The sequence below is a fragment of the Onychostruthus taczanowskii genome, unplaced genomic scaffold (genome assembly GCF_017590055.1).
Source record: "Onychostruthus taczanowskii isolate IOZ18803 unplaced genomic scaffold, ASM1759005v1 scaffold50, whole genome shotgun sequence".
Lineage (NCBI taxonomy): Eukaryota > Metazoa > Chordata > Aves > Passeriformes > Passeridae > Onychostruthus > Onychostruthus taczanowskii.
The window spans coordinates 2,325,862-2,350,101 of record NW_024502569.1 but is presented as its reverse complement, the minus strand read 5'-3'; the positions used below and the strand labels follow the sequence as shown (position 1 = coordinate 2,350,101).

The window sequence follows — 24,240 nt, the reverse complement described above, 5'->3', positions numbered from 1 at the left end:
CACATCTGAACTTTCAACCTTGTCTTCAGAGCATGTGCAGTTACAGTGTTCCGTGGTCTGTCTGGTCTTAACCGGCCTAAATTCTTTGTTTTGTGGCCAATTGCCTTTACATTTGCCAATTTCTCATAAGTAGTATACTTATCTATCCCTACAGCTGGTGAGGTTTTCCTTTTTTGTCTATTCAGCATTAAGCAACTAGTTAACCACATAGCCATTACATTGCATAGAAAGTTAATTTATATCAGGTTACATAGGTATAAAAGTTATGATTCAGGTTATATTGATATCAGGTTATACAGATATAAGATATCAATATAACCTAATGTAACTTAAGCTATATAAGCACGTTGTAACCTCAGTTATATAGGCATCAGTTACAAACACTGTCCTATGCTCTAACACCTGTGAAGTTTCCAGGTTCCTTCAGGTGTTTACAACTCTTGGGCCAAAGAAAGGAAGAGGCATAACTCATTAAGGGCCTGAATTACATTCACCTCACTGCACAACTGGTTCTGTGCAAAGTGTGAGAGTTTTAAGTGTTTATGACTCTCCTGCACAGAAACACAAAGCAATGGCCTGTCAAACTGTGAGGAGGGCAATACTTAGAGCAGAAGTATCGCAAACAGTTAAACTCAAGAGGTCAGGAGATACCAGTAAAATGAACTTTATTTCAAAGCTCTTTAAAAAGCTTCACAATAACACTAACAGAATTAGCATTTCCTTCATTTTATGTACCCCACATGAAAAATGTATTGTTTAGCAAGAGATGAAACGTAAGCGTTTCTGCATGCTACTAACACATTTCACCATCTCATTACCTGATAAGTACTTTGGACTGCAACAACCAAAAACCTCAGACAGAAGGATTTCTTCTGCAAAGTCCTTATGAAAGGGACAGACACTGGCTTTTTCTGACATACCCAATTAGATGTCCAGACAAAAGGAAACTACCTTGGCATCTACAAATGCCTACGTGTGTTTTTCGATTACAACCTTTTAAAGGAGCAGTACATTTCAAAGCAAGGGCTTCTTTTCATCTTTAGTGATGCAAAAGGTTAAATACTGCACAGAAGCTTAGTATGAACTCACAATTCCACAGGAATCTGAAAGTTACCAAGGCAATTTTCCTTTTAGGATAGTCATGACCAACACTTTTACTATTCTTCCTCCCACAACATAACATATTCCCAGACAAGTCTTAAGAAAAAAAAATATAAATAGTTTCCAAAACAATGCATTCCCACCCCCATCACATATGACAGCCAAAACATCTTCTGTCATGGGATGAAATAATTTGCTGCAAGTGCAGTGGCTTAGTCCAGGTCCATATTAATGGTGTTTTGATCACTTGGATGACATTCACCATTTTGCTGAGGCATTTCAGAATTTTTGTCATCTTCTCCCATGTCTTCAGTTTTATAATCACTCTGCTCACTTAATGGGTTTTCCTCCTTAGGAGAGTCAACCTTTGGTTTTGGTTGTGTCACAACAGGCTCACAGACATTGTTTAACTCCTAAAAAAGATGGAAAAGATGTGGGCAGAATGTGTATTAAGGAGCCACCAGCTTCACTGGTGCAAAAAGTCCTGTGTCCAAAAGACTGCTTGAAATCGGCTTCTGCACTTGTTCCCCTGTGTCCAAACTGACAAATACTTATTTTACTCTGAAATAAATTAATTGGTATACTTTATGATGTTCTGTGGGCAAAGTTCAACTCAGTATTTTGGATTTCACATTGGTTTTTTTCAATACTATTTTGTCTCTCAGTAAAACACTGAAAAACAACCTGAGCTTTTAAGGTGACTGAAAGACCAAGTATCAATGAGCCCCACAGAATTGTATACAGTACACTAGACCTCCTCTGCTTTCTGCTGGATCTCCTCCTTTCCATACTTTCTACCTTTCAAGAGCACTAGAGCAGCAAGAAGAAACTGGGGAAGACAAAAGGCACAGATACCAATCAACTTTTAGCACCAACCTCTAAAGAGAGTTTGTTATGGTACTTACCTGTAGCTTTGCCTTAATTTCACTTGAATGCACAGCTGGATCCTGATCTAAGCTCTTCTTAGCCTGCGCACTCACAGCATTATTCATCCACTCTACCACTTCACTAACACACTTCTCTACTTTCATCATTTCCATCTCATCGATATGGATGTATTTCTCATCCTGTCCAAATACAAACATTTGGTATTAGTTAATAAAGTCAAGTGTTAATACTGTAATCAAGTTATGCCAACAAGTCTATCTCAATTATTTGTAACTTGTAAATCATTTCCAATGGTCAAAACAAATAGAAGTTAGCCACAAGGGAGATCCATTACATCAAGAGACAACAAGAAATACAGGTGTCAACATAAAGCTTCCTTTACCCAAATGAACAAGAAATCTGGTTCAGAGGGCACGGAAGCTTCACAAAAAGGTCATGCAATAAAATATAACATTCTTAACAAAGCTGATAAAAGAAAATATTCCCTCCCGTTCTGGAGGAGCTGCCTGCACCCAAGGTAGTTTAGACATTGAGATTCTGATGTAAAGGGAAAGGATCAGAGTTTTCAACTTTACCATTCCCTACAATGCCACAGTCACACAATTAACTACTATCAGAAGGGCCTGCCCAGCAACACAACTAATGAATCCATGTTTAGAATTCTTAAATAAAACCAAGTTTTTAAATATACTATTTACAATGATGCTAGTTATTTCACATATAACACTACTAATGATTTCACTTAATTTTGTAATTTATAGCTGTGAAGACATAATTGCTTCTGATGTTAAATCTCAGATTGAATTATTCTGAGTGTTGTGAGCCATCCTATTAAAATTCTTCAAGCTGAAATTCAAGGAGCAAATTTTCAGACTGGAAAGATTATCAAGAACATAATCTTCAAATACCAATAAAAAAAAAACCCAAACACAAAAACCCCACAAAAAACCAAGCCCCAAATACCCACATATAACAAAATAGTGTTTTTACTTTATCTGCAATGAGGTTTTACACTAATGCTTCTCACCATACAATAATTCTTGACCCTGAAAGAACTGGAAGAAGAGCACTTTTCTAAAAAACAGTCAGATCAGTTTTTTAAAGGTCAAGAATCAGACCACAAGTCTAAACTCTTTATAGGAACACTCTCTTCAGCCTGAAAACATCCAGAAGTGTCAAGCAGCTGAAGATATGACACACTGCATGAGATTTTTTTGAGTGCTGGGAAACATTTGTGGTGTTAAATTTGTGACCTATATAGCAGTAGTTCACAGCTCATCTGAAAGTGCATTTGAAGCCCTCCAGCCAATGAGCCTCACCGAAGCACTGTGGTTAAAAAAAGGCCACTTACTTTATTCCTGAATTCCCCAGCTATTGTAGCATAGTACTGGAGCCTGTGTCCCAGTTCCTGTAATAGCCTTGGTCGCTCCTCTGCTTCTTGATAGCGCATTTCAATTGGAGTACCTAATTTCTGGAAAAAGCAATTTCTACATGTTTATGTGATTCCTTAACGTTGTTTAGCACAGTCTTTTGGAAATTTTCCTTTTTGGGCATATTAACAGGCCTACCTTTAAATTCTCTAATTTTTCTACATACACCTGCTTTGCTTCATCCTCACCCTCTTCATACAGCCAGCCTTCTGTCTCTGCTAGGAGGGCAGAGAATCCCTGCAGATCCTGTGTGTCAATATAATTCAATACATCAAACATCAAAATACACACCAATCAACCATGTTTGTCTTGAAGTAACACAAAGGTAAATATACACATGAATCCTTAGCCTCCTGTATAAAAATTTAATTTCTACTCCAGCCTTTGCCTAATTTACTTACTTAAACCGTGCCAGCTTCTGGACTGAGAAACACACATCTACAACAAAGGTAGCATTTATAGACCTTTGTCCTTGATTAGGCCAATGATTGGGGTGTAACTTTAATTCATGGTTTTGATTACACATAAAGCAACACAGCTTCCCCTTCCAGTCACCAGCTCCAACTGGAAACAAAGCTTTACTCCATTTGTGACAAAACCTTTTTTCAAGGATATGTATTTGTTACGCCTAAGCCTAATTCTGGGTTAGTCACTGCCATCATTCAGATGAAGTTCTGGTTTTGCAGCTGTGTCCAGGGTGGCTTTGAGAAAGTTTAACCAAGGTACACAAAACAGATTCTTGGTATCAGTATCTTCAGAGAAATTCCTGTAACCACAACCTACCTTTTCACAAACAAACTTTTCATATGGTCCAGACAACTTGTCCCTGAACTCATATACATATTCCTCCACTGCATTCTTTGCATCATTTCTTTCTTTCTCCAGTTTATCTTGCATAATCATCTTTCCCTGTATACCACAGAAAATATTTTAATTAAAAAATAACAATGTTCAAACAGCATTCTGCGAAGCACAGCTCCTGTCAGATCTCCCAGAGGCCTTGGTTCACCTAACTGTTGAAATTCTCATTATTATGCAGTAGACTCATATGAAGAAATGTGTTGCACTTCTCTGAAACACAACAGTTTAAATGAATCTGTGATGCCATTCCACAGATCAGTGCCCTGATACCAACTGCTATAAAGGACACTTCAATCCTTCTGATAAACATTTGTCAGTTATGTGTTAGAAGGCAGACAGTATGTTAGCTCATTGTCTCACTGTTAATTGAGCCCACACTCCGGGGTGACAGTGCAAGAACAGAGGTTGCCTTGAGAAGCAGGTGAATGGTTAGAAACTGCACACAAGAAAGCAGTCTACACCACACTAACTCACCTCTGTTTCAATATACATATTGAGGAGATCTTTTCCTAACTGCCAAACCAAGTTAGCTTCAATGGGTAGTTCCACATTCTTCACTTTTATCTTGGGTTTTTTAGCTTCTGGGGGCTGATCACCTTTCTTCTCATTTGTCTGAGTTAGAAAGAAGAAAAATAAGATAATTTTCCTGACTTCTTTCTGATGAAGTACTACTATGATGAAAGACACATTCAGAGGAAGAAGACACAAAGGTTTTTCCATCTTCTTTTAAAATCTTCAAAATATGCTCATGAGGCACTTTCCTTTTGGGGATTCCACCTCCTGTCCTAGTCTCCTTACAGTCTGTTTCCAGACACTAAGCACTGAGCTGCAGCAAGGACATTCCTCAGATATATGCTGTGTTTGCAGATTTTCCAGAAGTGTCCATCTGTAACGTAGCAGTTCACTAATGATGCTGATAGGGCTTAAGATTTTAACCCAAAGCATTTTTCATCTCATACAGATGAAAAAACAAAATCACTAGCAATAACATGCAGACATGTGTTTCATATTGATTTTTTCCTTTTCAGTTTATGAATTTTATGATCCCAGCTTCCCTCAGCAGGCCTAATAATAATAATAAGCTTGGCGTCTAACTGCTGTTTAAATTGAAATGTCTGCAACCCAAATAAACAAGTTGTACAACACTGCAAGAAGACAGGGAAGTGGTAGAGAAAGACTTCTTGCAGGAATCCTTTTGCAAACTCTGTACAAAAATCATCACAAGATACAGACATTATTTTTCACTATAGTAAAGATGTGAAAATGAAAAAGGTTCCAACACCAAGTTCCTTACTTTTCCTGAAATATGTTACCATTTTAAAAGCCATTATATAGGATAACATTTTCAACAGAGTTAAAGGGTCACTCACTTTCTTGACATCTGGGATTTTGTTTTCTTCAGAGGGAGGTTCTGATGAAGGGGGAGACTGTGACGTTTGCTGACCATCAGTTTGTACCTGGGACTGTGTTCCAGCCTCACTGTTCTCTTGCTGGATATTTTTCTGAAATGAAAGCCCAGGCACAAAGGATGTAGAAGGCATGTGCACTTGCATTTAAGTATAGGGCACTTCACTTCTGACGCACATACGGTACAAAGTGCCCTACAAAGCATTCTGTGCACACGCAGAAACACACACGCTTCACTATGGAGATACAGACTAGGTGCAAGTTCAGGAGGAGTTCATGAAAATGTTACCAGTGCCAGGCTTGCTGCACAATACTTGTGTGCGTGTGTGCACATGCTACCACTTTCTCTTACAAAAAGGGGCTTTTAATTTATTGAGTCAATGTTTACTTTTTCCCCCTCAAAATTAATAATAGATCAAGTAGACTGTAACAATGTGCATTATTCCCCAGTGTTCCCCTCTTCTTCAATGCTGTAGAGAACAATTCAGTTTTCCCTTTCACAAAAAAGTTTCAAAAAACTTTACTGATACAAAGGATACATACAAATCCTTTCAACACAAAGCACATGGATGATTAACAATCCAAATCCAGTTTTCCTGTTTGGAACAGTTGGATAACTATGGCATCTGCAAGCAACCCCACCCTCAAACAACCAACCTGCTGCTATTTGGCACTTCACAGAAAAACTGATTTTGAAATCCACACACTTCCAAGACAGCATAAATTTTCTCCTGTTCTTGTAAAGGCATTTCCTGACAGCTACACACAACACATCTTAAAATTAATCTCCTTTTGTTTCCCTAGAGGAAGGTATTTTTCTTCCAGAGTATGTAACAGCAAAACACACTTTCATCAATCAGTAAGGACATTCACACACAAGAAAGGTCAACTTACATCACTGAAGTTTTCACTAGGCCTCTGGTCCTGAGCTTCCACTTCAGTCTCAACACTGACATCTTCACACTCTTCACTTTTAACTGGTTCTACCATAGATGCAGTGGACACACTGAAAATGCCATGAGTATTGACACGGACTTTCACTTTGACTTTAGACTTCTCTCCGTCTTTCTGGGCTGCCACATTCTGGATAACATACCTACCTAAAACCAAAGAATCAGAACTCACACAGTGGAATTAAGCAGGTAACCCTATAGAACCAGGAAAACATCTCCCTTTTTCATAGGCAAACTGTTTTCTAAATATTTGATGAAGACTCCATGCTAATCTCATGGTCCCTCAAATTAACTCAGTACTACCAGAAGAAAAAACCATAAAAACAACAAAACCAAAGTACACTGCTTTTCAGCCAACTTCATCTTATAAATCAAAGAGTAGGTGCTCCTGATACCACTAATAAATACAAAACTGGTGCCCTCTGTGTTACTAGTGGGCTGAAAGAAAACTACTGAAGGGCTTAGTCTAATGCCAATATTAAGTGGTGTCTTTCTAATACAAGTTACTGCCCAACATAGAAACAATATTTCTAGAGGCTTTCATTACAGCTTCTAACATCCATGCAAGTCTGCCATTACCTTTTATTCTAGGGCAAAACCTAATTGTTCTGTAAGTACTGTAATACTTGAAACAAGAATTGTGAAACTAATAGACAATTAGTTCAACAGTAAATGAACAATCAGATGTCCTTGACATTAACTGCAGACATTTTTCCTTATTCATGGATTACCAAAAGAGTGACCTGGAGACCAGAATGCTCACTTCACTGCAAAGTACAAGTTCCCCAGTTTCACAGGCCAAATATACACATTTACAAACACCATTCCTTCAGCAACAGACCTAGATCACAAACGCACAAGATTTTACCTGCCCGTCTCACAGGCTATGGGATGTAATCTTCTGTCTTCTAAATCCAATAATACTGGACCTGTTCTCTCTTTTGCCACCCTCATTAGAACTACTACTTCACCCATTAGTCATACCAATAATTCTGTTCTGAGCAAAGAATTAATTGGCAACAGAGTTGAAACAAACCTGATCTTCAGTTCTGTTCTTACCAGTTTTCAGAACAGCAGATAAACAGTTTCTCATTTGTCAAAGCCAAATAAATTGAACACTGACAAACCCCCGTATCAGTCTTTATGGTAAGAGTTAACCACAAAAGGAAATCTGATGTTTCTGTAACTACAGAATACAGTCAGAGAATCATAGAATAGCCTGGGTTGGAAGCAACCTTAAAGATTGCATTCCAAACCCCCTGCTTTTCATTAGACCAGGCTGCTCAGGACCTCATCCACCTGGTCTTAAATATCTCCAAGGATGGGGCATCCACAACTTCTCTGGGAAACCTATTCCAGTGCCTCACCACCCTCACAGCAAAGAATTTGCTCCTAATATCTAATCTAAACTGGCTCTCTTGCAGTTTTTAAAGCTATTCCCCCTTGTACTATCACTACTTGTGCTTGTAGTAAGTCTCTCTCCATTGTGCTGGTTTTCCAAAATACATGGCATGCAAACAACAACATTTAATTGCATGTTTAGAACTCAAGAACAATTATTTAATTGGTCTGTCTTTACCATCAGTTTTTTCCTAACTAACCATATTGTAAGCTCTTTGTAAGTATCAACACTGTCAAGTGCTGCAATTTGTCAGAAAGTATGAAATAACTGCTTAGAAATGTTACATACACAAATCAATAGTGTAGTCTTGTAGCTGCTGCCTTTTCAGACTGCTTTGATGAAAAGTTACCCAGCATTATGACAATCCCAGAAGGTATAGGTAAAAACAACAACTAGTTACTCAAGACATTTTTTTTATATACAGGAGATATTATTCAATTATTCCTAGCTTGCTTCAGTGATAAGCAGGAAAGATTAAAAAAGTTAAAACGCTATCTTTAGTAGTGATAACTACATTTTAATTGTAGGCATTGATTTGTTGCCCCTCATTTCTTCCTTTAGCCAAAGCAACCTTATAAGCAAGAAAAATAAAAAATACCAATTCAGTTGCCTCAGGAATGGGAAAATTCTGAGACCTTCAGAGACAAAAACCTGAATATATACATCATAACCACACTGCACAACAACAGTTACTGTTTGATTTCAAATTGTTCTATTGGAGACAACACTATTTCCAGGACAATTACTTACCAATTTTTGACTCAGGATATGGGACTCCATTAGGATCAGAATAAAAAGCTTCTAGCTCAAATGGACCTTTCCTATAGAATGTAAGTACCTTAGAAAAGGGTGCTGCATGATTTCTGCTGAAGACCTCATGAACTCTGTAATTAAGGGAAAAGTATCACTTTTAGCAGTGTATTTGAGCTGGAAGGTCTTGATATAGGGTCAGAACTCTTTAGAGGAACATGTTTTGAAACATTTACCCTTTTGAACAATTCCAATAAAGATACTTCACTACTGTACTGCAAGGGAAAAGGATTTACTGTTCTCTACTGTAATGAGAACTTGTCCTATTCCACTATTTGAGCTTGGAATAGTGTATTTTGAATCATAATTTGCACCCTTCCTTAGTCTCAAAGGGATAATTATAGCCCTGTTAATTCCTTGCTCATTTACTTTCCATGGCTCAGTTGAGAGCCCTGACACCAGATTATTATTCATTCCTCAACATGACAGAAAAACAACCAGCTTTGCTTCGTGTTCGACAGCATTGTCCGCTTTTATGCCAGCCTGATCCTAATTTCCAACTCAGTTTTGTCTCCTAACCATGGAAGATCTCATCTAATAACCTAGATGTGAGAAAATGAGAGCTTTACCGAGAACATGAACCCACAGGCTGCTCTCATAAGTGACAGAACAATTAGGCCCTGCACCTCCACAGAAAACAGGAAGAAAAAAAGGCTGAACTACAAAGACCATGAAAAAGGTATGAACAGACCCCTCTAGAACTATGATTTTTCCACAGGTTGAACTTGGAGCTCTTTACATCCTAAAAAGCAATTGCATTTCCCACAGGCATGGCACAATTAGTAACAAATTAATGTCAGTCATAAGAGACTGCAGCAGGAAATTGCTCTTACAAATGTTAAATTTTTGCTAGGTGTTAAGTTCCTCCTTCAGTCAGATAAACAGCATCCATAAAAGTTCTGGAAATTTCCAGAGTACCTAGCATTACTAATAAATCAAGAATCTTAGGTGTCAGGAACACCTTGAGTAAAAACTGAAAAGCCAGAAGGCAAAGTGGAATCAGGACCCAAGCACTAATCTAATTTTATATTCCTAATTCTGAAAACCAGATAAAGGCAAAACAAGACACTAGTTGGTAGCTCTTTCACTCACTTTTTAAAAAATCTTTATATTTTTACAAATTATGAATTACAGTTCAAATTTCAACCTATGTCTTTACAGTCTTCCCTGTCAACCATCTCTGGTACATGGCCTATGGGTTTTTCCACATGAATGCCAAAGTCCTAGTTTAAATGCAAGCAAGAACATGACCCCTGAATTATGAGGTCAAAAGCTACATGGAATGGAAGTCTGAGCTACCTACCCTTCAGTGTCCTCTGCTTCTGTGTTCCACAGCAGAGATATTGGAAAAGGTGTAGCATCTGTCACAGAAAATTCTCTCACTTTAAAAGCTGGAGAAAGAATGGCACACTGAAAAAGGAAAAGAACACCAAAAAAGCTTGCATTAAAGCTGGTTACCTTCTCTACTCACTCCACCAGCCAAGACAGCAAAGAGTTTTCAAACAAATGAGAAATGTATTGATTTTATTAGGCAGAACTATTTCAATACTCAATTTTAATGCAGTATGAGAAGACAAATCTCACATACAAGTGTTTATGTGCTGTGTTAGCAGGTCTTTTGCAGCTTGTGAGTAAAGGCAATACTTAGGAAATAGCAGGACTATAAAAAAGGGAAATGCTGCAGTGCTTAGTCCTAAAAACTGTATATCTGGAGGGTCCTGCTTCTTCCCCTGAACACAACTGATTGCTGGCAATGGGAAGCTGTCAGTGAGATGGAGTAAAGACACAAGTCAGAGAAGAGGGTGAAATAAGACAAGAAGTTAAAGGAGAAAAGGAAGAACACAGAATGAGTGGTTTGCTTGTTTGGAAACAGTAAAAATGGGAGTGAGACAGAATAAAACCTGTTTCTCATAGATGGCAAGCTGGATACCAGGAAAGTCAAACTTGCAGTTAGTTTGGGCTCTCCATAGATACTCCTTATACCTTGTTGAGTATAAGTATCTTTCAGCTTGAAAACAACTTAAATTTTTGGCATTAAAGATCCCTAGATCGTGTTCTTCTGAAGAGCAGAGTGGGCTGCTTACAGAATACACTCTGCAATAAAATACTGCAATAGAGTACTGCAACATGGAGAGTACTCTGGACTTTTAAACAGTATAATCCTATAAAAACACCTACTAAACATGTATATTCCCTTGAGTACTTTAAAATGGACCACTTCTACAATTTTTCACAACTGCTTGACTAATTCTCCATGGAAGAAATACATCTTTTAATTTCATCAAGTGCTGCCTCTACTATACCTGCAGAGCACAGCCCCTAGCTATGGCTTCATCTGCATTCAGTGTTGTACTGACATCCTTGCCAAAGAATTTAGCAATCCTCTCTTTGACAGCAGGAATACGAGTTGCTCCTCCCACAATCTCTACAGCATTTACATCTTCCACTTTCAGCTGTGTTTGTTCCATTAATGAAAGCAGAGGCATCTCTATCCTCTGCAGCAGGTCAGCACACAATTCTTCAAACTGTGACCTAAGAAAAAAAAATGGAATTAACAAAAGAATGCCTGTCCCACAAGAAGCTTGCCTGGTATTTGTTTCCAAACTGATGCTGACTAGGTTGGTTAACTACACTGCAAAGAGACCTAAAGCTAAACCCCTGTGAGTAGGCCAAAGTGGCAACCATAGACAAGGTAGTACACAAACAGCTGCTTTCAAATTTTCCTAAGCCACTATCAATGTAGTTAAATGAGATAAAGGTTTTGTTTGGGCAGCTGCTATTTATTTGCCTCAGAGCAGAGGTCAGAGATAAGAAATCAGAAAACACTGACACTTCCTTTATAATGAAAACTGCTGCCCACATACTGGAAGAAAAAGAACCCACCACTCTTAGCAGTAGCTACAGAGCTAACAAATGAAGCCATGCCTGTGAACATGTGCAAGAGACAGAGAGACTTCATCTACACTTGGACCATAATCAAGTGATCACCCACAAATACTGTTTCTGTCCTCCATTTCTCTACCAATATCCAATATCTTAGTACACAAAGAACAGGAAAAAAAAGAAAGAAAGCTTAAATTGTTGCTATCTTAAGAGAGTATGGAATTTAGGTTACCTAAAATACCTAAAGGTCAAAATATACAACCCTCTGGTTTGCATGCATCAATCCATGGTTTTAAGAACATATTTTACAAAAAGAATCTAAACTTATGCATGCTTTATTGCACTGAAACATTACTCAAATAGCTGAACATCACATTTCCCAGCCTTAGCTATTCTAGCATTACAAAATGCCACAGCTATTTAGCACTCACACTTAATTTTAGCACATTAAGTTTCTTCCAAACACAGAAAGAAACACTTATTTAAAAAAATAGCCACTAAAGCAAATGCCTGTCTTGTATAGAACTCACCTGTTCATTTTTCCAGATACGTCAGTATCATTCATGAAACACTCAATATTTAGGGGAATGTCTGTGCTATTTGAACTCATTAGTTTCTTCAGTTTCTCACATTCCTGATACAGACGAAGAAGAGCCCGAACTTTGGTTTTTGGATCTAGTTTGTACTTTGATTTTATTTCTGCACAAAAGTAATCTACCAGCTTTCCATCGAAGTTTCTCCCACCGAGGAACGGGTCAAATGCTGTGCCAAGTACCTGGTTTGAAAGAACACTATTTAGTCTAACATTAATAAAATCAAATGCAATAGCAGTCTTCCAATATCAGCAAGTCCTTGCTTCAAAATAATACTGGAGACAGGTCAGCCTACCTTCCAATGCACAACCACATCAGCTAAAAATTGATCTTCACTTTTACAGAGGAAATAAGACTAAATAGTTAAGTGACAATCCTAAGTATTCAAAATTTCCATCCATACACACACTCATTTAGATAAAGCAAAATAAATTATAGTACTTGCATTATATATCTTACATTTGTGTATTGCAAGAAATTTACAGCCTGTTTGAAACAATTCTAATCAAATGAAGGATACTGATAAAAATCTTTGCCTTTTGACTTGTTGCTACTTTCAATGCATTAAATTATTTCAGAATTTAAAAAAGAAGGCAGATTGGCAGGCTATTTGATTCTAACTGTTGGTAAACCTTTCTATTTCCATTTAATCTTACTACCTTCAGTTTACTCTTGTTGAATGCACAGGCTGATACTTGAAATGCAGAATGTCCCATATCAACAAACACAACTATCCGTGGCTTCTCTTCAGGAGCTGGAAGGTCTTGTTTATAAATTCCATAATTCAGAGCCACTGCAAAAGAAGTGTCAGACATTATCCACACAATCTCTAGTTTGCAATGGCATATCACAACATCTCTGTGAACATTAAGCTATAAGATCAAAAGCATAAAGACAAACCCAGACATACACCTGTGCAAGATATACTATCTTCATGGAAGCTTTGTTCCATTAATCTAAAGCAGAACCTGAAAAGCAGAACATACTCCCTTAGTCATGTATATACTCCCTAACCATTTATTTGGGTTTGTTTAGTTCTGCCTTGCAAAGTAATCAAAACCATACAACATCTTAAAAGCAAAACTCAAACCCAGTTTTGTATTTACAGTGAGTATCTTCCAAGCCGGGAAGTTTTGTCTGAGAGTTGTGTAAATGGTCAACAGAGCCATGTGTCTGTTTAAAACCCCAACTATACTGAAAAAAGCCTTGGAAGTTATGAAGTGTTGATGTTTAACCAAGGAACTTCCTTTAGGAGTGTCTAGCTCCTACAATTGTGCAGCTGAGCAGCACACTAAATGAACAAGTAATCCAGGCACATATAGTGACTCCTAAATAAGTGCTCAGGGAGATAACTATTAATGGAGCTTGATCTCATCTACCCCTTCACACAGAAGGCATTAAACCAAGAAAAAAACAGCAAGTTTTTCAAATATTTGTGTCTTATATTTGCCTTTTCAAGTCAGTCCTTTTTCTTAAAGTAATTCAATGCACCCTCTATCCCACCTGTCAATTGCAGAAACTGCTATTTTATCCTACTTACCTGCTGTCATGTCATTCATTAATCTAAGACAATTTAGACCAACAATCTGAGCTGCATCCAGAAGAGATCTCCTTTCAGCATCTGTGAAAAATGATGGAACCTGAAGAAAGTAGGTGAGAACACAGTTATTTCCAGAAAATGAGACATTACACCACTTATTTGAAAGTACTAATCTAAAAATTGCATCTATGCCTCCTCTTTGAGGAGGATACTTACTTCAAGCCTCTAAAATGCAACTACCATACTGAATTGACACTTTAAATATTCTATTCAGAGATGGAATTAAACCAGCATCAGCTAGTTTACATGAGCACACACTAGCAAGAAACAAATGAGTTATTTGTATACAAATGCTGATAACATTAAGTGCTGGCTCAAAATGTGAAACTGGACATTATGAAGACAGTGACATGGAATACCTTAATCAGAACTAGCAGGTAGACTCCTGTCCAAACAAGGAAAGAGGGAACTAAAAGCATACAGCAATACTTCAGATGTGAGAGATGCAAAGAAATAAGTGGTAACAAATGAAGAGAACCTATTTTGGCAGAAATTTCTTTGGGCAAGAAATGCTAATAAATTCTGAAGGAATATGCTGCTGAAAATTTTCTACAGATCTCTAGCACTGGCATTGGACAGTGCCTTCTGATGTCCCCCCCCCTCCAGGGACACATGAAGAACTAGCTTTCCAGGTTCAACTGGAGAAACAACATTTCTAATAATAACAGAGCTAAATATTCCTAGATGCAACATGAGACAGACTCGTTCAGAGTCATTGAGAACAGAGAGGCAGGTGTTATTTTATACTCAGGGCTTTGCAACGGAATGACTGATCTTGATCTGAGGCCATTTTCTGTGCAGTCATAACAGTGAAAAAGAAGCAAAACAAAGTTTGCTGAAAGGATGGAGATAAACAGGACAAACTAAAATTTTCAGCTGACAGAGGGTAAATCAACAATAGAAATTGTTCAAAGCTGTTATCAAATTGTTTTAAATTCAAGGAAGAACACAAATGTATGTATTTACTTTAATGAGTAATTAGTATGCTTAGTCATGAAAACAAGCTGTTCCAGAAGGGTATATACCTGGATCCAGAAATATTTTGGGTCAAAAGGTCCAGACATTTCCAAGAGAACGAGTTCATTAAGTTAGTCAGGATCTGGAATACGGCAGCAGCCATGGCATTTCTTTAAGTCAAAAGCTCCAAAGCTAGTTAGGATTAATCCCTTTGTAAGTCCTTAGCAGAGTTCTTTTTCACTCTGCATGAATAGAAACAAAATGCCCTCGATAGCTGAAGTTGAAAGACATAATGCTCCTGTGTGCTACAATTACTTACAGAAATAACACAGTCTGTTACTGGCTTTTTCAGGTTACTCTCTGCAGTCTCCTTCAATTTAGTCAATAGCATAGCTGAAATCTGTTCCACACTGAAGATGTGCTCCTCATCCATGTACATGACCTGGATAGAGTAGGTAAAATAATTCCATTAGTTCAACTGAAGGGAAATTACATATATTTAATGTTCTTTGATACACTGCTGGCTAGTACCCTATGAATCACGACATGCTTCATTATTTCATCATAGAACTTCAGTTTACAATTTAATTTCCCAGCTGAGTGTTTATAGAAGCAGTAATTCCATTCTGTCTGAAGACATCAAGAACTGTATCAACTCCATAGATTAAGGAAATGGCCAAAAGCGACACAAGTTTAAAATGTGGCACATCATTAAGTAAAAATAGCCATCATTTTTCAAACGGATGCCAAATGCAAAAAATGTACAGAAGTACTTGCTGTGTATCTTTCCCCAGCATTTTTATCTTTCTGCTCAAATATGTGAGGCATTTCTGAAAGGAAGAACTGTGCAACAACAGTTCACCTATGCACATGAAACAGCTAAAAGCTTAAGATAAAGCTTTGCAAAGAGTTTATTTATTTATTGCTCTCTTAGCAAAAATCATTCTTGAAGCACCATTTTTATCATGCAATAGAATACGTGACAATGATGAAGCCAAGTAACACATTACAGCTGATGCTTGAAAGCAACACTTCACTTTTATTCACTCAGTATGATTTGGGGAAAAATTAGGCATTTTGGTTTTTAATAAAAAAATTGTTCTCCGAACCTCCCAGTCTTATTGAATTTTACTGAATCAATTATTAAAACTTTTAAATCACAGTTAACTAGAAATAAATACTAATTTGTTCTCCAAGCAGCCTAAGAAAAAAAGGAAAAATACCAAGTAGTCTTGTACTATATGAGAGTCTAGTGTTGGGAGGACACGACTCCTACACAATGATTAAAGGAAACCAATAATTTCTGTCTGAATTTATCTGTTAACCTCATAAATCGCAAGCATCAAAAGAAAATGCATCTTCTCTTTTGTAAAGCTTGGCTACTTTTCTAGTCAGGCTTCTTTCTAATATATATAATTCTGCAATCTATTCACTACTTAGGACTAATCTATACTGAAGTTATGAGGGACCAGTTCAAGCTAAAGTCTTCAGCAGTGAAGCAACACTGATTGCTGTGCCAGCAGGGCTTCATTATCAGTAACTGTACATATTTCTGTAAATGGACACAATGTTATTAACAGCACCTTTTCTATGAAAAGCTGACATTGTAGCAGTGAAGTCCTTGAAATGTAAGCAAGAGCCAAACCTGCAATGTGGTAGGAGCTGGTTTTGAACACCTTTTTGCAAGTAACTGACTCCAGGTAGTCCACTAAAGACACACTTGCTACACATTTATGGCACTCATTCTAAAGAAGAGTTCCAACTGTTTTCTAAAGTGTTTGTAAAACACCGAATAAGTCTGCTGTAATGCATTTCACACAAGTGACATACTTTGAAGTAGAACCATACGACCTTGTAATTATCTTAGCAGTTTTTCTGCCGGTGTGTTTGAGCTAGATATGCAACTTGCCAAAAGGGAAACTTGCATTTCAGCAATTATTTGTAAATGAACCTTAATTTGAAGGTTAACATCCGCTATTTAAAGATAAAGCTATCTATTCGTAGAAGAGCTCTTCTTTAACAGAAAGATTAAAACAACCCACCTTCAGGGTAATTAAAAGAAACCCATATTTTCATGACTAGGTGCTGAAATGTAAGACTTCAGATTTAGCTATACAATCCAGAAAGATACACTGCAGATTTACCTTCACTCCAACACCACCATTCTTCATGGGAACCAAGTCATAGCTCAACTTTTCTTTTTCTTTCTGAACAAAAGGATCATTAAATGCACGGCCATGGAATCTCTTGAAGTTAGATACAGTGTTGTGGGCATGAGTAATTTGCTGTAAAGAAATAGAGGATAGTTAGAAATCTACTCTTAATCAGCCTGCAATGTTCAGTGCTGTTCTGTATGACCCCAAGCACAGGTCAAGTTTTCAGACAACTGCTCACTCCCTTGTCACATCTGTTTTATTTAACACTGGTAATTACTATCTGGTGCTCTTTATCAACTCATTAATAAGTTCGACACAGACTTCCAGACCATTACTTATTAAGGATTATAAAACTACCTCTGAAACCTTGAGACAGCTGGGTGAACAATAACATGATCAGCAGCGCCTACTACTTTAGTCAACTAATTTACAATCATAGAACTGTTTAAGTTGGAAAAGGCCTTTCAGATCAAGTCCAGCTATTTACCTAACACAGCCAAGTCCACCCATGTCCCCAAAAGACACATCCACACACCTTTTAGGTACCTCCCAGGACAGTGACTCCACCACTTCCCTGGGTAGCCTGTTCAGAGGTTTACAAACAATTCAGTCAAAAAATCTTTTCCTAACAGCCAATCTAAACTTCCCCTGGTGCAACTTTGTGCTCATTTTAGGTTATTTTAGATAGTAATAAGGGCACACCTGAGTTTCCTCTTCTCCAGGCTAAACACCCCCAGCTCCCTTAGCTGCTCCTCATCAGACTTGCACTCCAGACCCTTCCCCAGCTCCACGGTCCTTTTCTGGATTCACTCCAGCACCTCAGCATCCTTCTTGCAGCGAGGGGCCCGGAACTGAACACAGGATCTGAGGTGTGGCCTCACCAGCGCCAAGTACAGGCAGAAAATCAATCACTGCCCTGGTCCTGCTGGCCACACTACTGCTGATAAAGGCAAAGATACCACTGGCCTTCTTGGTCACCTGGGCACACACTGGCTCATGGCTCATGTTCAGCCACTGTCAAACAGCACTCCCAGGTCTTTTTCCACCAGGCAGCTTTCCCAGCCACTCTGCCCCCACCCTGTAGTGTTACAAGAGGTTGTTGTGACTCAAGTGTGCAGGACACTGCACTCCTTGAACCTCATACAGTGGTCCTCAACCCTTCAACCCAGCCTGTCTATATCCTTTTGTAAAGTCATCCTGCCCTCCAGCAGGATTTAACTCCATTCACCATAACACTCTGGGCCTGGCTATGCAGCCAGTTTTTGACCAGTTAGGAGTAACACCCCAGTTGTGCCAGTCATATCCCCATGTTGCTATAAAGGCAACTGTGTCAGAGTTTTACTGTTGCACAATGGTGTCCAGTTCCTCCTCTTTATTGCCTGTGTTGCAGGCTGGGCTATTGATCCTGCCACTTTTTTGCAGAGGACAAGCCCCAGTACCCATGTGACCATTCTCAGGAGTTTCCACAGTTTTTGAACACATCAGTAATAACCCTTGTGTCACTGCTGCTGCATGGATCTCTATCCCATCTCCACCAAGGCAGCAAAGTGAAGAACCTCACCAGAGCACTCTATCTCAAACACTGCTGTGGAACATCCCAGGCTTATCTCTAGCAAACTTGGCTGTATGTCTTTCTCCCTCCAAATCTGGTTTAAAGCTCTCAGTGATCCCTGCTAGCTCCTGTGCAAAGATCCTTTTCCCCCTCTGAGACAGGTGTACCCTGCCTGTTGCTAGCAGTCCTGCTGTCATGTAAACTGACACATGATCAAAACCCCCAAATTCTGTCAGTGGCACCAGGCTCAGATATTGGTCTGCTGGCTCTTCCTGTTTTCTCCTTGATTTCCTGCAACTGGAAGGACAGAGAACACATGATAGCACTGTTTGTGCTCCTGATCCCTTAAGCAGTCATTTCAAGGCCCTGAAATATCTCCTGATTGCCCTTGGACTTCCTGGCGCAACCTCATCACTGTCAACGTGAGAAACCAATAACGTATAATTATCTGACAGCCATACCCAGGTAGGAACTTGGACCCCAGAGAGGCAGCAGACTTTCCCAAGAAGTGGTTCCTGCCAGCATATTGGGCCTTCTGCTCCCTTCTAAAGGGAGTCTCCTATGGCAATGTCCTGTCTCTTTTTCTTCAGGGAAGCAGTTTTGACATAGGCCAACCTAACCTTGACAAATTGCTCCCTATCCCTTCAAGTCACTGTTTTCCAGCAGGTGGGGGAGAGAAAAAGGAATCCTCTGAGTGTCCTGTCTGCCTCCCAGGCATGTTCCAGGGAAGGCAGAGTGCAATTCCACTATACCATCTCTCTCACACTCCCTGATAGTCCTCAACCTACTCAGCTCTCGCCAGAGTTCTGTCACTAAGTGGAAGAGTACCTGGGCACCCTCCCAGAGCTGTGCTCACAGGTGCCACCCAGTACTGGCAGCTTGCTCCTCCCAGGGCTGTCTGGGCAGCTGTGCCAGCTGTGGAGCTGACGAGGCCGTGGCTTTCTGCCAGGTGGATGGCACTGCTCCCTGGCTGGGCTGGCACTGCCCCAGCAGCCTTCCTGCACACTGCTGCCACACCCTGCTCACCAGTGCTCCCCAAGGGCTCATGTTATATTTGGGGGAAACTGCTGTTGTTGCTCCTGGCCCCACCTAGGTCCCATCAGCCACTGCCACTCAAGCTGCAGGCTTCTGGCAGCTCTTGTCTCCCTGTGACACTCCTCCAGCTCAGAAAACCCCCCTGTGCACAGCACTGGAGCGCTACTGCAGACCGTGCTGGCTACCAGAGCCACTCACCTTGCTCCTCTGTCACCTAAGGTGACAGAACTCAGACCAAATTCAACTGTTTAAAGATTGCAACTACACGTGAAGCTGGTTTCTCTGTTTGTAAGCTGGCCCTCCCAAGCCACACCACCTCCACTTTAAACATTATTACATTAAGCACAAGCAAGGGTTTTCCTAGTTTACTAAGTGTCAAGCTTAAGCATCCCCATACACTTCAACACTTACTTTTTCCTCCCTGAGCTACTTTGAAATCACATCATTTCCTTGTTCACACTCACCTAGCAGCAACTCAAGCTTCTGCACCAGACCAAAGAAGATTACAGTGCACAGACAACTTGGAACTTTTTTTGCTAACATCAGCCTGAACTATGTGCTAAACTACAATGCAAGCTCCCCAGAGCAAGTGACATAAAGAAGCATTTTTTATCAGAAATGCAAAGCACAACAGAAACCAGACAACTAGAGCAGCCTAAGAGATAATGCAAGTATTTCAGAGTAGACTTAATTCTATTTTGTTAAGAGTGAAATTATAAAAGTGTGTTATTATCTACAGGACAGATTTAGGCAGGGACCAACAGACTGCATGATACCAACTCAAATGCTGAGCATACAAGGAATATTTCTAGCATTTGCTACCCTCAAAGAAAAGCATCAATTCCTGGTTGCATAAAAAATTTCCACTACGAAATAGAAGAATTTGAGCTACATCTTGTATTAGAAAACTACTCAACTAGGACACTTCTACATAAAAGCTCCCTGACAAAAAAGGAGGCCATACTCCCACTAACAAACAGTAACTTTCAGACAGCTGTGTCTGTGGAAAGATGTCACACTTGGACTGCCTGCTGAGAATCATCCTTGGTTTATTCTAATCACCAAACAGTGCTCAGCAATTAATAGTACGAGCACAAGTTAACACAGGCCAAAAATCATGCCAGGAACGATTCCAGTACTTTAATGTGATCGAGTAGTTAGGTTCCTGTGTCAAAGATTGTTGCCCAGCATGGTTTTATTTATTTGTATAGCCACAGCTTCAGAGTGCTTGAATGCTACATATTTCACAGCTGTATGACTGAAGAACGTAGCAGCAGGAATTATTACCATGTAGTGGGTAGAGAAGTGCAAACACTCTGGCAGCTTTTATAGCCTAATTTAGAATTAACCTCAAAGCCTTTTCTAAGAGAACAATCTTAAGATATTTTTAGAGTAATTGTATGCCATTAGGTCTGTAGCATGTTTTAATATCTTCCTGCTTAGTCACAATTAAGAAAGCTGAGAATTATGGTCTGTTAACTAAAGTACTGCTCTCATCTCCAGTGCTACCACACTTACCTAAAGGTTACAAAAATTCTCAAAAAATTTGCTCCAGCAGCAGTTTCTCAAATATTAAAGAGAGCACCTTTGAGTATTTTGAGCTCTCACAAAATCATACCTTAGAAGTCACCAGTCAAAACCTCTTTCTTTTTATTTTGTGCGATTTTTTTGTTTCTTTGCTTTTTTTTTCACCCCCCCCACCCCCAAATGAAAAGAATCGTTGTACTCCTTGATTTAAGTAGCTACTAGACCCTAAGACACAAAAAATGTAACTCTCAGTAGTCCATGTCAGGAAACTTGCATATTTACAAAAGAAACACAATTCACATCTCAGGTCATCAGCCAAACCGGGCCACTTACAACTACAGAAATAAATGATCTGTCATCTTTTATCATTTAAAGTATCACATTCTTATTTCCTGGCAAAAATATTTAGCTTCAACTTCTTGCAGAGCCAAACAAGAAACACTCAATCAGTAACATCATACAGGTTAGTCTGAAGGTAACTAAAGCAACAGGTGCTCATCACTGCAAATACACACTTGTAAACGGAATCTAAGAGAGAATCAGCCTCACTTGCAGCTTACTTCATGTTTTCCACAGCATCTACTGGAACAATCTAATATTGAAACACGCTTGGGAGTACATCGGGTTCAGATCATTTCCCATTTCAAGTAACAATTCATTTTTGCACACTAATGAATCATACTAGTTTCTGACTTGCCACAATGTCAGCAGTCACTTCAGCAATGCTGAAATGAAATTTAAGAAAAAAAGACAAACACATGTATTTACTTAATTGCTCCAAATGCTAACCTGTAACTGAATGTGCGTGTGCTTCTTAACGTGTAAAGTATTTGTATTGCCTCGGCTAGTCAAAATTAAGAGAGCTATTACAGTAGAATAAAGTCTCCTTTAGTGCTCTCTCCATGGAAACCCACTGCAGTCCTTTTGCTACATGAGAGAGATGCACAGGCCAGCGGAGGCTGCATGCTTGATCTCCCAGCAGCAGTTATGTAACAACATACAATACCTAAGGATTTATTTAATCATTACAGTTTGTTATTCTGAGACTTGTTGGAATCAAGTTCTCTTTCTAAACTGAAAATACTACTTCAACAAAGAAAATATTCAATCTTTCAGAGCACCTCAATTAAAAAAAAACAAAACAAACCCAAAATAAGGACTTGCACACCTTCAAAGCCAGAGGCATTTAATTTACAGCAAATCCAAAGGTAGCAAGCTACCCTAAATAGCTTTAAGAATCTGAGCCAAACTTCTCCCCTTACATCTGATTTTAAGAAACTATATACAGCATTTAAAATGTTTTCCTTCAAATACAAGGGAAATCCTGTATACAATCATTAGGAAAAGAAACCCAGTGACCTTAACTTGTCAGAATATGAACATATTCAACTGGAAAGTATCACATTAATGAAAGAGAGAGCAGAAGCATTCTAGCAAAAACATCCTACATTTCCCCAAAGAAAGCATGGCAGCATAGTGCAGCATTTCTAAAATAAAAGGCTCAACAAGAAACTGGGGCTGTTTGGCTTCAAACACACACAGCCAACTCTCTTTACACCCACTGGTACTTCAACAGTTTGCAGCAGGAAATGACCTACCTGGTTTTTAGCCGCAACACCAATAGCTCTGTTTTTGGATCCAAATGAAACCACCGACCTGGAAAGAACAACAGGCTAATTAACTCAGTCTTTACAACAAACACCACCGAGAACTGTCACGGATTCATTTTCTACTACTGCAGATAAAACACCTAAGTCTTTCCGTCAAAGGGTTTGAGTTTGCATTAAAAAACTACAAGAAGACTTTTATCCGTCTTAAAGCCTTGGCCCGAATCCAGCAGGACTCTTCACAATGGCTTATCCAAACGGTAAAACACGATTATAGCAATTCAGCGCTCACAGCCGGACTACACCCTGCCCGGCTGCTTCCAACTTGTCAACTAACTCCTGCTTTGAGCCAGAGGCTTTCTATATCTAACCTCTGACTAAAGGAGAGCTGCCCGGGAGCAGCTGGCAGAGCCCATCCTGCGCAGCCCGAGCGGGACTGTGTTCGGCCGTGTCCCCCTTAACCCGGGCTGCCCGCACGGGGATTCTCCCATCCCGCCGCACCGCGACCCGAGCGGCTCCGCACAGCCCCGCTGCATCCCCGGGCACTGCTCCGGGGCAGGGAACGGGTCGGGACACGGAGGAACAGAGAGGGTCGGGACCGGGGAGCAGGCGGGGGGACACAGGGGAACAAAGCGGAGGGGAGCGGGGCGGCGGGCACAGCGCGGGTCTGGGGGGCACAGCGGGACACAGCGGCTGCGGGGATCGGGGCACGCAGCGGCTTGGGGCGGGGAGCACGGGGGCACACAGCGGGTCGGAGGGACACACAGCGGGCTGCCGCCCGGCCCCGCCACCCCGTACCTACCCCCGGCAGCCCCCGGAGGCGGCGAGTGCCGGGAACGCGCCGGCCCCGCACAGCGGGAACCCCCCACGCCCCACCGCGGAACTTCCAGCACCTTCTCCGCGGCGGGCGCTCCGCCGGGCACAGACCGGCCCCCGCCCGCCCCCCCACCACCACTCACGGCGTGCACCGGTCGCTGAACTCGTTGGCGACGGTCTCGATGCCGCCGGCCCGCGCCACGGCTATATAGCAGCTCTGGAAGCCCAAATCAAAGCCCACCACGGCCATGGCCCCGGCACCAGAGGGAGGCCCCCGCTCTGCCCGGCTCGCTCCCGGTGCTGCTGCGGCCGCCGGTCCCCGTGGCGTGCGCGGGCGGGCGGGCGGGGAGGGGACACAGCGGCGCCGCCGCCGCTTTAAATATGACAATGAGGCGAAGTTTCCAGAAACTGCGGCAGCCACTCACCGGCTCCACGTGCGGCTTCCGCTTCCGCCCTCGGCCGCCTTCTCGAACAATTCCCGCCAATCGGCGGCGCCGGGAGCGGTGACGCGCGCCACTGCCATGGCGACCGTGGACGCCGCCGGCCCCGCGCGGGGCGGGGCCGCGCGGAGGAGGTGGTGGCGGCGGGGGCCAGGAATAGGCGGGGATCCGCCCGGAATGTGCGGGAGAGGGGGAGATTAGCTGCTCCCCGTGGCCTGCTCC

At 40.7% G+C, this 24,240-nt stretch overlaps 1 protein-coding gene across 3 annotated transcripts; it reads right to left on the bottom strand.

Annotated features, from left to right (window-relative positions):
* Positions 1-648: 648 nt before the first annotated feature.
* HSPH1 (heat shock protein family H (Hsp110) member 1) lies at positions 649-23,981 on the bottom strand. Of its 3 annotated transcripts, XM_041416022.1 has the most exons (18): positions 23,722-23,979; positions 22,754-22,811; positions 17,030-17,170; positions 15,205-15,327; positions 13,869-13,968; positions 12,988-13,121; positions 12,266-12,510; positions 11,156-11,384; positions 10,156-10,262; positions 8,793-8,926; positions 6,582-6,787; positions 5,651-5,782; positions 4,755-4,892; positions 4,203-4,328; positions 3,558-3,665; positions 3,341-3,460; positions 2,007-2,168; positions 649-1,514 (listed from the first exon to the last, which is right to left on the bottom strand). In XM_041416022.1, exons 1-18 carry the CDS (start codon positions 23,826-23,828, stop codon positions 1,314-1,316), a joined length of 2,571 nt encoding a protein of 856 aa, XP_041271956.1. In that variant the 5' UTR covers positions 23,829-23,979; the 3' UTR covers positions 649-1,313. The 3 variants fall into 3 exon arrangements, with proteins under 3 accessions (XP_041271956.1, XP_041271958.1, XP_041271959.1); XM_041416024.1 differs by lacking the exon at positions 3,558-3,665 and having other exon boundaries at positions 23,722-23,981; XM_041416025.1 differs by lacking the exon at positions 5,651-5,782.
* Positions 23,982-24,240: the final 259 nt, after the last annotated feature.